This window comes from Podarcis gaigeae (assembly GCF_964106915.1).
Source record: "Podarcis gaigeae genome assembly, chromosome: 9".
NCBI classification, from domain to species: Eukaryota; Metazoa; Chordata; class Lepidosauria; order Squamata; family Lacertidae; genus Podarcis; species Podarcis gaigeae.
The window spans coordinates 69,062,772-69,075,698 of NC_139685.1; the positions used below are offsets into that span (position 1 = coordinate 69,062,772).

The following is a 12,927-nucleotide window of genomic DNA, read 5'->3' on the forward strand; positions in this document are numbered from 1 at the left end:
AGGCCTACAGTAGGCACTAAAACTCCAGAAAAAATTGTGGGAACTCTTACTACCTGCAGCGTTTGAGCCTAAGCCTTAAATATGCCTGTAAAGCACACATGCACCTCTCAAAGAACTGTAGTTTACCCATCACAAAGTACATTTCCAAGCATTCTTAGCAAACAACTGTGCCCAGAATTCTTTAAAGAGAGAATGTGCTTAAAATGCATGGTGTGTATGCCTCTCTTAGATCTAGTTGAAGGATAGCTGACCTGTGGCCCTCCATTTGTTGCTGGATTACAACTCTCATCAGCCCTGACTATCAGCCACGAGGGGTGGGTCTGATGGGAGTTGGAGTCCAATATCTGAAGGTCCACAGGCTAGCAACTCTTGAGCTAGCTCTGTGCCCTTCAACCTTAGGTTGAAGGTTAAGCTGGCTGGGGAGGTTGGGAGCTGTAGCTTGACAACATCCGGGACCCTCTCAGGTTGAAGAACATTGATGCGGCGGAAATATTTTGAAGCATTTCATCTGAAGGCAAACCCAAGAGTCCTTTCGTTAAGAGTGTATTTAGCGTGGGTGTCCTATTCAAGGTCCTATATCTAAAAACGGTCAAGCTGATTGTGTCTCTTAAACTGCCACATGGGCAAAGGATAGGCCCTGTAGCTTCAATCTCAGGCATTTGCAGAGAGAGAAGCAATAGCTGGACAAAAGAAATGGCTTCTGCACTATGGGACACGGGTGGCACTGTGGGTTAAACCACAGAGCCTAGGACTTGCCAATCAGAAGGTCGACGGTTCGAATCCCTGCAACGGGGTGAGCTCCCATTGCTTGGTCCCTGCTCCTGCCAACCTAGCAGTTCGAAAGCACGTCAAAGTACAAGTAGATAAATAGGTACCACTCCGGCGGGAAGGTAAATGGCGTTTCCTTGCGCTGCTCTGGTTCGCCAGAAGTGGCTTAGTTATGCTGGCCACATGACTTGGAAGCTGTACGCCGGCTCCCTTAGCCAATAAAGCAACCCCAGAGTCGGTCACGACTGGACCTAATGGTCAGGGGTCCTTTTACCTTTACCTTTATCTTTATGGTGCTGCACTAGGTAAAGGTAAAAGGTAAAGGACCCCTGGACAGTTAAGTCCAGTCAAAGGTGACTGTGGGGTTGCGGCGCTCATCTAACTTTCAGGTTGAGGGAGCCAGCGTTTGTCCACAGACAGCTTTCCGGGTCATGGGGCCAGCAGGACTAAACTGCTACTGGCACATGGAGGACCGTGGTGAGTGCCAGAGCGCATGGAAATGCCGTTTACTTTCCTGCCACAGTGGTATCTATTTATCTACTTGCACTAGTATGCTTTTGAACTGCTAGGTTGGCAAGAGCTGGGACAGAGCAATGGGAGCTCACCCTTTTGCAGGGATTCGAACCACTGACCTTCCGATCAGCAAGTCCAAGAGGCTCAGTGGTTTAGACCACAGCGCCAGCTGCATCCCGCTGCACTAGACGATTTATATACCTGTTGATAACATGTTTCTAAAAATGGGATCCAAATATTGCTGATTTCTTCCAGAAAGTTCAGTTGGTTAGAGCTTGGTGATGAACGCCAAGGTTGCAGGTTCGATCCCCGCATGGGAGAGCTGTATATCCCTGCTTTGCAGGGGGGTGGACTAGGGGATTGGTCCCCAGGGTCCCTTCCAACTCTACAATTTTGTAGAGTGCAACCTAAGACATCCAGCACTAGCAGAGACTAAAGTTGCTTCCAGATAACCTGTTTATTGAGCATTTCCTCCGATTTGCCACATGAAGCTTAGAGGATGTTGCAGTGAGTGTAATCCCATACTTAATCGTGAATTTTCCCTTCACTTTCCATATTGCAAAAAGTCTGATTGCGATGGTGAGACGGGACTGTTGCACAAGAGCAACTGACTGTGCCAGTATCCCACCCGACTCTCATGCGTAAATAGCAATAGTCCAGAAGCACCCTAAGGCTTCAATTCTACCTACTCAAATTTACGCTGCGGTCTAAACCACAGAGCCTAGGGCTTGCCAATCAGAAGGTCGGCGGTTCGAATCCCCGTAACAGGGTGAGCTCCCGTTGTTCGGTCCCTTCTCCTGCCAGCTAGCAGTTTGAAAGCACGTCAAAGTGCAAGTAGATAAATAGGTACCGCTCCAGCGGGAAGGTAAACAGCATTTCCATGTGCTGCTCTGATTTTGCCAGAAGCGGTTTAGTCAAGCTGGCCACATGACCCGGAAGCTGTCTGCGGACAAACGCCAGCTCCCTCGGCCAGTAAAGCGAGATGTGCGCCATAACCCCAGAGTCATTCACGACTGGACTTAACTGTCAGGGGTCCCTTTACCTTTACCTAAGCCCCATTTAGTTCAACAGGAGTAGACACAATTAGGACTGCAACCTTATTCAATCAAGGCTGCAATCCCTATATTGAAAACAAGTCTAGATATAGATGTTATGGATATAATACCAAGGCATTTTTTTCTCCTCTTCCTACCAGCTCTTGCAGACTGAAAGCTCTGCTTGTGATTTTGTAACATTTTGGTTAGCCCTAAAAGGCATTGCTGCAGATTTACAAGGCAAAAATCTCTCTTTCTCTCGCTGTATGTACTATCAGGGTTTTCACGAGGGACCTCTTCGAAACTGAAACATTTTTGGCCATGGACTGCAAAGCTCCAAAACCATTCTGGGATTGGAATAGGCCTTCTAAATGAACATTCATTTATACTTGTCATTTGCCTCTTCCTTGGGACCGGTAAGAACAATTTAAAAGCATATTTTAAAGAAACGAGATATTTAAAAAACGGTAACAACATAATAAATCCACTCATGGCCAGCTTAAGTATGGGAACCAAATCCCAAAGTTAAAAAAGGCTGAAAAAATGCTCAGATGTGTGCTATTGTATGGTTTCAATTCTAGACGTGTGCTATTGAACAGCTTCCATTCGTTGTCACTGGGGCTTGAGCAGAAGAACTTGCTAGTGAATGGTAAAGGTAAAAGTAAAGGGACCCCTGACCATGAGGTCCCGTCATGACCGACTCTGGGGTTGCGGCGCTCATCTCGCTTTACTGGCCGAGGGAGCCGGCATACAGCTTCCGGGTCATGTGGCCAGCATGACTAAGCCGCTTCTGGCAAACCACAGCAGCGCACGGAAACACCGTTTACCTTCCCGCTGGAGTGGTACCTATTTATCTACTTGCGCTTTGACATGCTTTTGAACTGCTAGGTGGGCAGGAGTAGGGACCGAGCAACGGGAGCTCACCCCGTTGCGGGGATTCGAACAGCCGACCTTCCGATCGGCAAGTCCTAGGCTCTGTGGTTTAACCCACAGCGCCGTACTCCACCTAGAATCATAGAATCACAGAATTGTAGAGTTGGAATGGACCCCCAAGGTCATCTAGTCCAACACTCTGCAATGCAGGAGAAGAAGGGTTTGGGTTTGATATCCCGCCTTTCACTCCCTTTAAGGAGTCTCAAAGTGGCTAACAATCTCCTTTCCCTTCCTCCCTCACAACAAACACTCTGTGAGGTGAGTGGGGCTCAGAGACTTGAGAGAAGTGTGACTGGCCCAAGGTCACCCAGCAGCTGCATGTGGAGGAGCAGAGATGCGAACCCGGTCCCCCAGATTACGAGACTATGCTCTTAACCACTACACCACACTGGCTCTCAATGAAGGATTCTTTTTGCCCAATGTGGGGCTTGAACCCACGGCGCTGAGACTACGAGCCTCATGCTCTTCCGATTGACCAGTCATCTGATCACAGCCTTCCCCACTATGGTGAGATGTCTTGTATTCCCATCTGAAATATAGTGGTTACTTCTAAATTTGCATGTATATGCAAATTTTATGCAGATCCGTGCTTTCTCTTTTGACCACACCAAGCCTCATTTTTTTCCTATCCGTAAATGGACATTTTCTCATTTCAGGCCCATTGGGAGAATTGGGTTGTTTGTTTGCTTTGTGCTTTCAAAAATGGCAGCTGTTTGCATTGTAATATACCCCCGAGATCTATGTCTCGATGTCCTGCGCTACAAATTATTTGACAGTGTGCCAGGGAGTTTCATGAACTGATAATTTTATGTCCTGGTAAAATCCAATGATTTAGTAATATAATTGCTTTTAGATTTCATTGCCTTGGAACACGCAGTCCAACAAATGAGAGACTGTATATATCATCAGAACTGCCACATATCATTTGGAAAGGCATTATAACGAGCTGATCGCATTGCAGATGGGAAGGATGCTGTTCTAACAAAATGGAAGGAACGTTCGGGACAAGAGGTGCCCATGGTTAATATAATTCCCTTTAAAAATGGAATTTCTCATGCAGAGAACATCAGAACAAGCTCCTCCACCCAGCTTGGACTTCCAATCTCTCTCACAAAGGAAAATTCACAACATGTATCTACGTATCTTTCCTTATCAGAATTCTGTGAAAGGAGCAGCTATGGAAAGAGAGATTTGTGTGTAAGAGACTTTGATGCTGAGCAGGTCTTTGAGCCTGCATAAACCCCATATTCAACCCATATTCTGGTTCTCTTAGGGAAGCTATCCCAAATCTGGAGCCCCCAAAATACTTTGGATTACAATTATGAGGAACGGCTAAGGGAGCTGGGCATGTTTAGCCTGGAGAAGAGGAGGTTAAGGGGCGATATGATAGCCATGTTCAAATATATTAAAGGATGTCACATAGAGGAGGGAGAAAGGTTGTTGTTGCCTAACCGAATGTTACATGGGGGAAAATGGAATCACCGTAATCCCAATAAAAGCTGCTTCAGGAGAGTACGGTTTGGAAGGGGGCAGTCGCAGTTTGTACCTTTTCCTGCTCCAAATCTTTCATCCCAAAGCTGCTTCCACCCAACCCAAGCACATCTGCAAAGGTAAGCAGCCCATTGAAACTCATGGAAAGAGTGATTTTGGAGAGGTAACAGGTAGAGAGAGACCAGCTTCTCTGCTCCAATTTGCAATCTCACATCTCTCAATCTCTCTTTTTTAAAAGCAGCCTGGGCTTCGAAATGTACAAGGAGGACTATACAACTTTAGGCTGTAAGTGTGGACTACATGCTTAAATGCGCTGCAGTGCTGTCATATGATAAGCTAGCATGCCAAGAACAAAGATTTGTCTTTTCTCACCTTAGCATCTACTGAAGGGGCATCTATTGAAGCCCTGGTCTATACTGCAAGCTATGGCACTGAATGATGACTACAGGAATGTGCAATGTAGAGATTCCCCCAAGCAGATATCTGCCTGCCCGTGCTACCCAATTCAACTAACTTCTTACCGGCAAAGGAGAATTCCATCAGCTCTCTGATATGAGGGGCTGCAGTAGGTGGGCGGTACACGATTTTGCCATGGTTAATGTCAGCCTGTGTAAAGTACTTTACCGGGGACAGTGGCTTATCCCTGTGCTCCACAATGCCTGCAGAGAGAGGGAGAGTTTCGTTTTCAACACACAGCATATGTTACGTTTCTACAAACATATCTTGTTACCAGATACAGTGCTGATGTCTTTCCTGTATTTCATCCAACGACCACCCAATGAATTGTCAGTTTGTATGAGACTTGAACCAGGAACTCTCTGGTCTATACATTGCCACCTCTAGTGATGAATACAGACGTCACCGATATCAGTTCGATATCAGGAGCTTGTAATTGTAACTCAGCTACAAGGGGAATAGTATGTTCCATGAGTTCTTCTCCAGCTCAGATTTCAATCTCACACAGAGAAGAAGAACCACACTTCCCACTCTCTCCCATCTGCCCAGCCAGTCCTTAACATCCAATATCTCTTGGGAAAACTCCATTTCCCAGGTTACTTGGGCCTGATGTGTTTGCGCAGCGGTGTGAAAACCCCCCTTTCTAATAAGACTGAAGAGAGCCTAATGGGCATCTCTGCAGTTCCTAAGAGAACAAAATATTTCCCTAACCTCAACCTTGACTTGAGAAGGGCTGACTCATCACAGGGGTGATGCCAGCCCTCCAGCTCAATATGCCACTATTTCACTATGCCAGCTCTCCAGCTCAATAAATCTAGTTCCGTAAACTCCACGGGAGACAGAATTCACATTAGGCCTTTTGTCACTCCTCATAACACTTCTGCTGCTCTCTGCACACAACCCACCCCCTTTGCTTGACACTTCCATGCTGTTTATATAGCAGTCACTGCAGCTGGGGCAGGCTGCTCATCCCTGGCGCCTTGCCAGGAGTCATTTCCGAAATGCCAAGACTGTGCCCTGCAGAGTCTTCAGCCTTGCACAATTCTTCCGAAGCATCACGCCAGGTGCCAGAAGGGGGGCCTTGTTTCAGATTGGCTCTGCTTAACCGTAACACATTTTACAGAAAAATAACTCTGCTTAATCTAAGCCAATCTGATTCGAGCCTAGGAATTTCACCATAAATAAAGGTAAAGGGACCCCTGACCATTAGGTCTAGCCAGGCCGACTCTGGGGTTGCGGCACTCATCTCGCTTTATTGGCCGAGGGACCCGGCGTACAGTTTCCGGGTCATGTGGCCAGGAGGACTAAGCCGCTTCTGGAGAACCAGAGCAGCGCACAGACATGCCATTTACCTTCCCGCCGGAGTGGTACCTATTTATCTACTTGCACTTTGATGTGCTTTCGAACTGCTAGGTTGGCAGGAGCTGGGACCAAGCAACGGGAGCTCACCCCATTGTGTTAATTCATACTGCCGACTTTCTGATCGGCAAGCCCTAGGCTCTGTGGTTTAACCCACAGCACTACCCGTGTCCCATAAACAGTGGGTTGCAAAAACAGAGAAAAAGAAGCAATAGTCTCATCCTTAGGATTCACCTGAAGACAGCTCTTTGGTTTTCCCTGAGCTGGCTTAGCTATAAACATTATTCTAGGCAAGTCCTGATTCATTGCTTCTATCCCCCACAATCCATCCCCTCCTTGATGCTTTTTTTTGCCAGTCTCCAGGTTTCAACTGTCAATAAAATAACACAACAGCTCCTTTACTAGGTTATCTTGCCTTGATTTGGTGGCAAAGGTACAGTCACATTGTACACGACTTTCTCAGTTGGGCTCTCCGAGTTGACAAAGGAGAGATGATGGGGTTCTATCGGGGTCACACGATCTTCCAGAGCCTGAAAGAAATTAAGAAGTGACAAGCTGAGACCAAGATGTTTTGGAGAGTTACCCCCCGCTAAAAAACCCCATGAGGGACAAATTAAGGGAGCAGCTGATATACGACAGAGGTAGGGAGTTATATGTCAGTGTTGGGATTGAGTGACTTCAAAACAGAAACCTCATCTATCTGAAAGCATGATGAAGCTAGAATTCTGCCAAACTTCACTTGACCTCCCTATGTAAGTTATTTAAAGCAGTTTTGACATGGCACTGAGCACCTTCTTTCCTGCAGGCAGCAGCCAATCTATTCAGGAAGAATTTAGGAAAGCATCACACAGATTGGATCATGATGATGCAGGAAACCATTTTATGAAGGATAGATTGAAAAGCACGGTCCCTCTGCGCGTGGGCACACACACACACACACACACACACACACACACTGCCAGAGAGCAGGGAGAATCCCATCAGTAAAGCATAATATGTCATTAAATCCTCAAATTCCATAGCAAGCAATTTGCCGTAAAACCCCAGAAATGTTCTGAACAACCAATACTGCTATCATTATTTTTTTGCTTTATAAAAGGATCAAAATCAAGTCACCATAGCATGGCGCAAATAGTCATTCCCACACAGCTGAAAGCTGAATTGGACAAAATGCTTTTATCTTCAGCTCTTGAAGAGGAACTCTAGATGAGTGACTCGGTGTCAGGGACTGGACTGAGGATGAATGGTGGGAGTCACACACACACTCTTTTCCTGAACCTTGCCAAGGGCAGGACAGTACTGATTTAGAACAGTGGTTTGCAGAGGGGCATAGTCCAGAGGGGAAAAGCTGGGAAATACTGGGTGAGGAACAGCCAGAAGAGGAAACACCTGGAGAGGGACAGCTGGCAGATTCGGTGTCCTTGGACAGCATTCCTGACCCCCCTTTGCCCAAGACTAGATGGACTTTGAGAGTGATAGAAAGCCACTTTTGCCCTTCGGATGAGGTGGAGTTGCGGGCTTCACGGCCCCAGTCCTGCGCGATTGGGGGGATTCCCGGCCGTGTCACCTCCTGACCAGTTAATTGGCTGGCTCTGGGGGTGTGGCCTGTCTTATTTAAAGCAGGATGCGACCGGGGATCTCCCTCTTTGCCGCTTACCAGCTGTTCCTGCTTTTCCCACCCTCCCGCCCTTTAAGGTTTTCGTTCCTTGACCTTGCTATGGACCTTGGTTGGTCGCCGTTGAGGACCCTGGTAGGAATTTTTCCACTTGGCAAATTGGCACCAGCCACTTGGTTTTCGCCTACCTTGTAGCAAATGGTCACAACTTTCTTGGTATTGGCGGTTAGGCATTGATCTGCTTATTTACTACCACGACTTCCCTGAAGCCTGACATTCGGGCACTCCTGGAAGTGCCAGCCAGACCCCATGGAGCTGTTTTTCATAGAACCTGGTGCACTATCAACACCGACTCTGCAGGTAGTGTTATTATACTAATCTTTGGCCCAAGCCCATCTCTCAGAGCCACTTTGGCTTTCAGCTGCTAGCTCCACCCATTTTGCATAATAAGGCAAAATGTCTCATGGGAAACGAGCACTTCAACACGTACAACAATAGCCTCTTGGTGTATAAGTCTGCTGGCCACAGACAGGAGTGCTCCTTGGCCAAATGGTTGTAGCCCAACTGTTTGAGCATCAGCTTTGCATGGATAAGGTCTCAGGTTCAATTCCTGGCATCTCCAGGTGGGGCTGGGAGAGTCTCCAGTCTGAAACCCTGGAGAGACAAGTCAGTGTAAGACCTGGATTTCCCAAACAGAGGTTTTTGGACTACAGTTCCCATTATCCCTGACCACGGGTCCAGCTAGTTAGAGACGATGGGGGTTGTAGTCCAACAACAGCTGGAGACCCAAGTTTGGGAAACCCTGATGCTGGTAATTGTTGTTGTTGTTTAGTTGTTAAGTCGTGTCCGACTCTTTGTGACTCCATGGACCAGAGCATGCCAGGCACTCCTGTCTTCCACTGCCTCCCGCAGTTTGGTCAAACTCATGCTGGTAGCTTCAAGAACACTGTCCAACCAGTGCAGACAATAGTGAGTTAGATAGACCACTAGTCTGACTCAATATAAGGCAGTCTTTTTAGATGATTAATCCACATGGGGTCTGCAATGGGACAGGCAGGGGAAGAAACAATATTTTGCAGCCATTCACTTTAAGTAACCTGAAAATCAGTTTAGGATTGTGTGGAGTTAAGCTACACGACCAGGGATTTGTTTTCATATTTCCTGCACTAACAGTGCAGTCTTATGAATATATCTACTCAGAAGCCCCCTGGAGTTCAATGGTGACCAGATACCAGATTGCAGCTTTAGTTGCAGAATATTCTTTACCAATGGATAAAAAAACAAACAGGAAATACAGAGGAGTGACTTCTTTTCACTGTTTATTGCCTTGGGTTGGACTTACAGTCATGTGGAAAGAAGAGCCCAAGGAGATCATGGGGGAATCTGGAGTGTGTGGCAGGATGGCAATGTTGAGCAAGTGCGTCTCCAGGTGGGCTTGTGGGGCGACAGCACTAAAGACCTGTAAATGTGGCAACACAGAAATGAATGAGGATTTTTTTTACACATCATAACAAAGAGGTGCAGCGGCTGCCTTCTAAGGTTTATTGCGTAATCTGCGCATCTCCAAAAATTGCCTTAAAAAAACCAAAAGCCCTCTGCCTGGTTTCCTACAGGCTAAACACTCATTCTGTGCAGGAAGAACATACAAATAGACCAAGTCTTTTCTCAACAAACACCATTGTTGTGTTGTGTTGTTGCACTCTTCAAAAGATTATTAGGGGTCCCTTGATGACATCAATTACAGTCATACCTCAGGTTAAATGTGCTTCAGGTTGAGCGTTTTCAGGTTACGCTCCGCGGCGACCCGGAAGTAACGGAGCGCGTTACTTCCGGGTTTCACCACTCACGCATGCGCAGACACTCAAAATGACGTCACACGCATGTGCGGAAGCGGCGAATTGAGACCCGCGCATGCACAGTCGTGGGTTGCGTTCGCTTCAAGATGCGAACGGGGCTCCGGAACGGATCCCGTTCACATCCAAGGGTACCACTGTATGAATGTCCCTGCGAGTCAGCTTACCAATTTTCTTCTGCGAAGCACATCCAAAAGGGAGCATTGGGATGCTCCAGAACACACTCTCCATTCATGTAAGGCAACCATGAGGTCCCAAAGGCTAGGCCAGAGTGCCATTCATGAACTGAGAATGCACCTGAGAATGTGCCACAGAATGGCGGACATGCATTCTGGTGAGCAGGAATCCCATGGAAGACCAGAAGTTGATGTGCAAACTATGCTCTGAATTCAGAAAGATTGAGAACCACTGAGAAGTGATATAATAATAATAATAATAATATTGCAGCTCAGAATTTCCAACTGCATTCTCTTGAGCAAGAGAATGGGCTCAGAATGTTGCAGCATGGAATGTCTATGGGGACATGGAGAGTTTCCCTCTTGCGGATGGGAACAGAGAGCCCATGTATTCTGCTCAGTTTTCTGGACTGCAGCCAAATGTTTTATCAATGGAACCATGGGAAACGGCAACATTAAAAAAAATATTCCAACAAGTAAATAATAAATCCATAAATTGACTTGTGGGATCCGTTTTTATTAGAGGTCACTGGAAGCGCAGTTCCCTGAGCGCTAACAAAAAAATAATTCATCTGCATTTCCTCCGCAGCGCCAACCCCATTCATCAGGAAGCCGGCAGATGGATTATTGTTTTGCGGTAGGATAGAGCTAGCTGTGGCTTCTCTCCCCTGGCACAATTTACCGTACAATTATGGCCCCAGCAGCAAGGTGCTACAGCAAGGAAAACAGCACCCCTCAGTCATGCAAAATGCATGCAAGTTAACAGCGACACAGCCATTAAATTAAAGATTAGCTTGTTCAACATCCGGCACTTCAACACTTCCTCATTATCACTTATGTTAATTACCTCAGAAATTACTTTAATTGCCTCCCGAGTGCTACCGTAACTGCTTCTATGCGGTGAGGCAAACGTAGAAAACATGGCACACAAGCATTTGAGTTAGCTTAGCCTTTCAGGAGAGTGTTAAACCTAATGAGAGGGGCCTTGTTGAGAAACACAACTTGGCATTTTTTAAAAAAAATAATTAATCGTATCTTGGGAAAGAGGCCTGATAGTAACACAGTTCTATGCCTGCAGGGACTAGGGCTGGGCGATATATCAATATAACATCCAAATCCATATTGTGATATTGGTTTCATAATTTTTGACCTGGCGATATATTGCGAATATCATGATGTGCGTGTGTATGTGTGCTATGTAAAAAGCACAATGTGGGGGAAACCGCAAAGCCAGCCAGTGCCTCTGCGTAGCTCCATCCCTATTTCAAACATTGTGATATATCAGTATATGCAGAGGTAGGCAAACTAGGGCCCGGGGGCTTGATCCGGCCCAAACACCTTCTAAATCTGGCCCGTGGACGGTCTGGGAATCAGTGTGTTTTTACATGAGTAGAATGTGTGCTTTTATTTAAAATGCATCTCTGGGTTATTTGCGGGGCCTGCCTGGTGTTTTTACATGAGTAGAATGTGTGCTTTTATTTAAAATGCATCTCTGGGTTATTTGTGGGGCATAGGAATTCGTTCTTTCTTTTTTCAAAATATAGTCCGGCCCCCCACAAGGTCTGAGGGACGGTGGACTGAAAAAGGTTGCTGACTCCTGAGTATATGGCAAGGTTAGGTTGGTGATGCACCACAATGCTCAAAACCAGATCTATCGCCCAGCCCTAGCAGGGATCTTTGCCAACAACTATGAGGAATCTGACAAGTGCGACTGATGCCATGGCTGGCAAGCGGTCAGGAAAGCAGTTCTGTGAGGGATTAAATAAGCAAGGAGTTTGGTGATGCATAACATGCCTGGAAGCGAAAGGAGTCGCTCTCTGTCTCGGATCCAGAGTGCCTGTACCAGATCACGCCTTCGTTGATGTCTCGCTGTGTGAATGAGGTGGTTGGTGTGGCTCCTCTTCCGTCAGGCAGAGGCTGCCATACTGGCCCGGGGTCATCTGCTGGCATCGGGACCAGGAACACCACTTCACCTGAGGAAGAAGAGATAAAGAGGGAGATGGCCTTTCTGTTAGATTTCTGTTATGCCACTGTGCAGTTTTTGGAGTCACAAGACTCTGTTTACATTCCAGACTGTTGGAAGCACTATTTCTGGGTTAGTGGAGTCTGTAACCTGAAGCATATGTAACCTGAAGCGTATGTAACCCGAGGTACCATTGTAGTTAGAAATAAACATAGCAATGTAGCACATATTTCCAGCTCCTTCTGCTGTCTGCGTAAAGAGGAACGTGCCTAAAGCCTCAATAAAGGCTTAGGTCTTTAATCACCATCAGAGGAGGAGAGCCCGATGGATTTCGGCATCGGGACCAGAAACACAAATTCACCTGAGGAAGGAGAGATAGAGAGGGAGATGGCCTTTCTGTTAGATTTCTGTTATGCCACTGTGCGGTTTTTGGAGTCACAAGACTCTGTTTACATTCCAGACTGTTGGAAGTCTCACGGGAGACGGGAAACGGAAAACGGATGTTGATGTTACTGGTTTCCTGTTTCTTTGTTCCGGTTGTTCTCTGCCTCTCACAGAGAGCAGATGCATATTCTTTTCTGTCCTGCGTAGTTAGAAATAAACGTAGCGATGTAGCACATGTTTCCAGCTCTTTCTGCTGTCTGGGTACTCTGCGTAAAGAGGAACGTGCCTGAAGCCTCATTAAAGGCTTAGGTCGTTAATCATCATCAGAGGAGGAGAGCCTAATGGAACCTGCAGCTTTTTGCTAAAGGTTGGAAGTATATGG

The 12,927-nt window shown here is 46.6% G+C and overlaps 1 protein-coding gene across 1 annotated transcript in view; it reads right to left on the bottom strand.

Moving 5' to 3' along the window:
- FRAS1 (Fraser extracellular matrix complex subunit 1) overlaps window positions 1-12,927 on the bottom strand; it is a 356,176-nt gene that overhangs the window by 75,060 nt on the left and 268,189 nt on the right. Inside the window, exons 30-33 of the mRNA XM_083756149.1 lie at window positions 11,993-12,171; window positions 9,512-9,628; window positions 6,970-7,084; window positions 5,261-5,398 (exon numbers count right to left, since the gene is read on the bottom strand). Of these exons, the coding sequence (XP_083612275.1) occupies window positions 5,261-5,398; window positions 6,970-7,084; window positions 9,512-9,628; window positions 11,993-12,171 (549 nt within the window). The remainder of the gene's footprint in view (window positions 1-5,260; window positions 5,399-6,969; window positions 7,085-9,511; window positions 9,629-11,992; window positions 12,172-12,927) is intronic.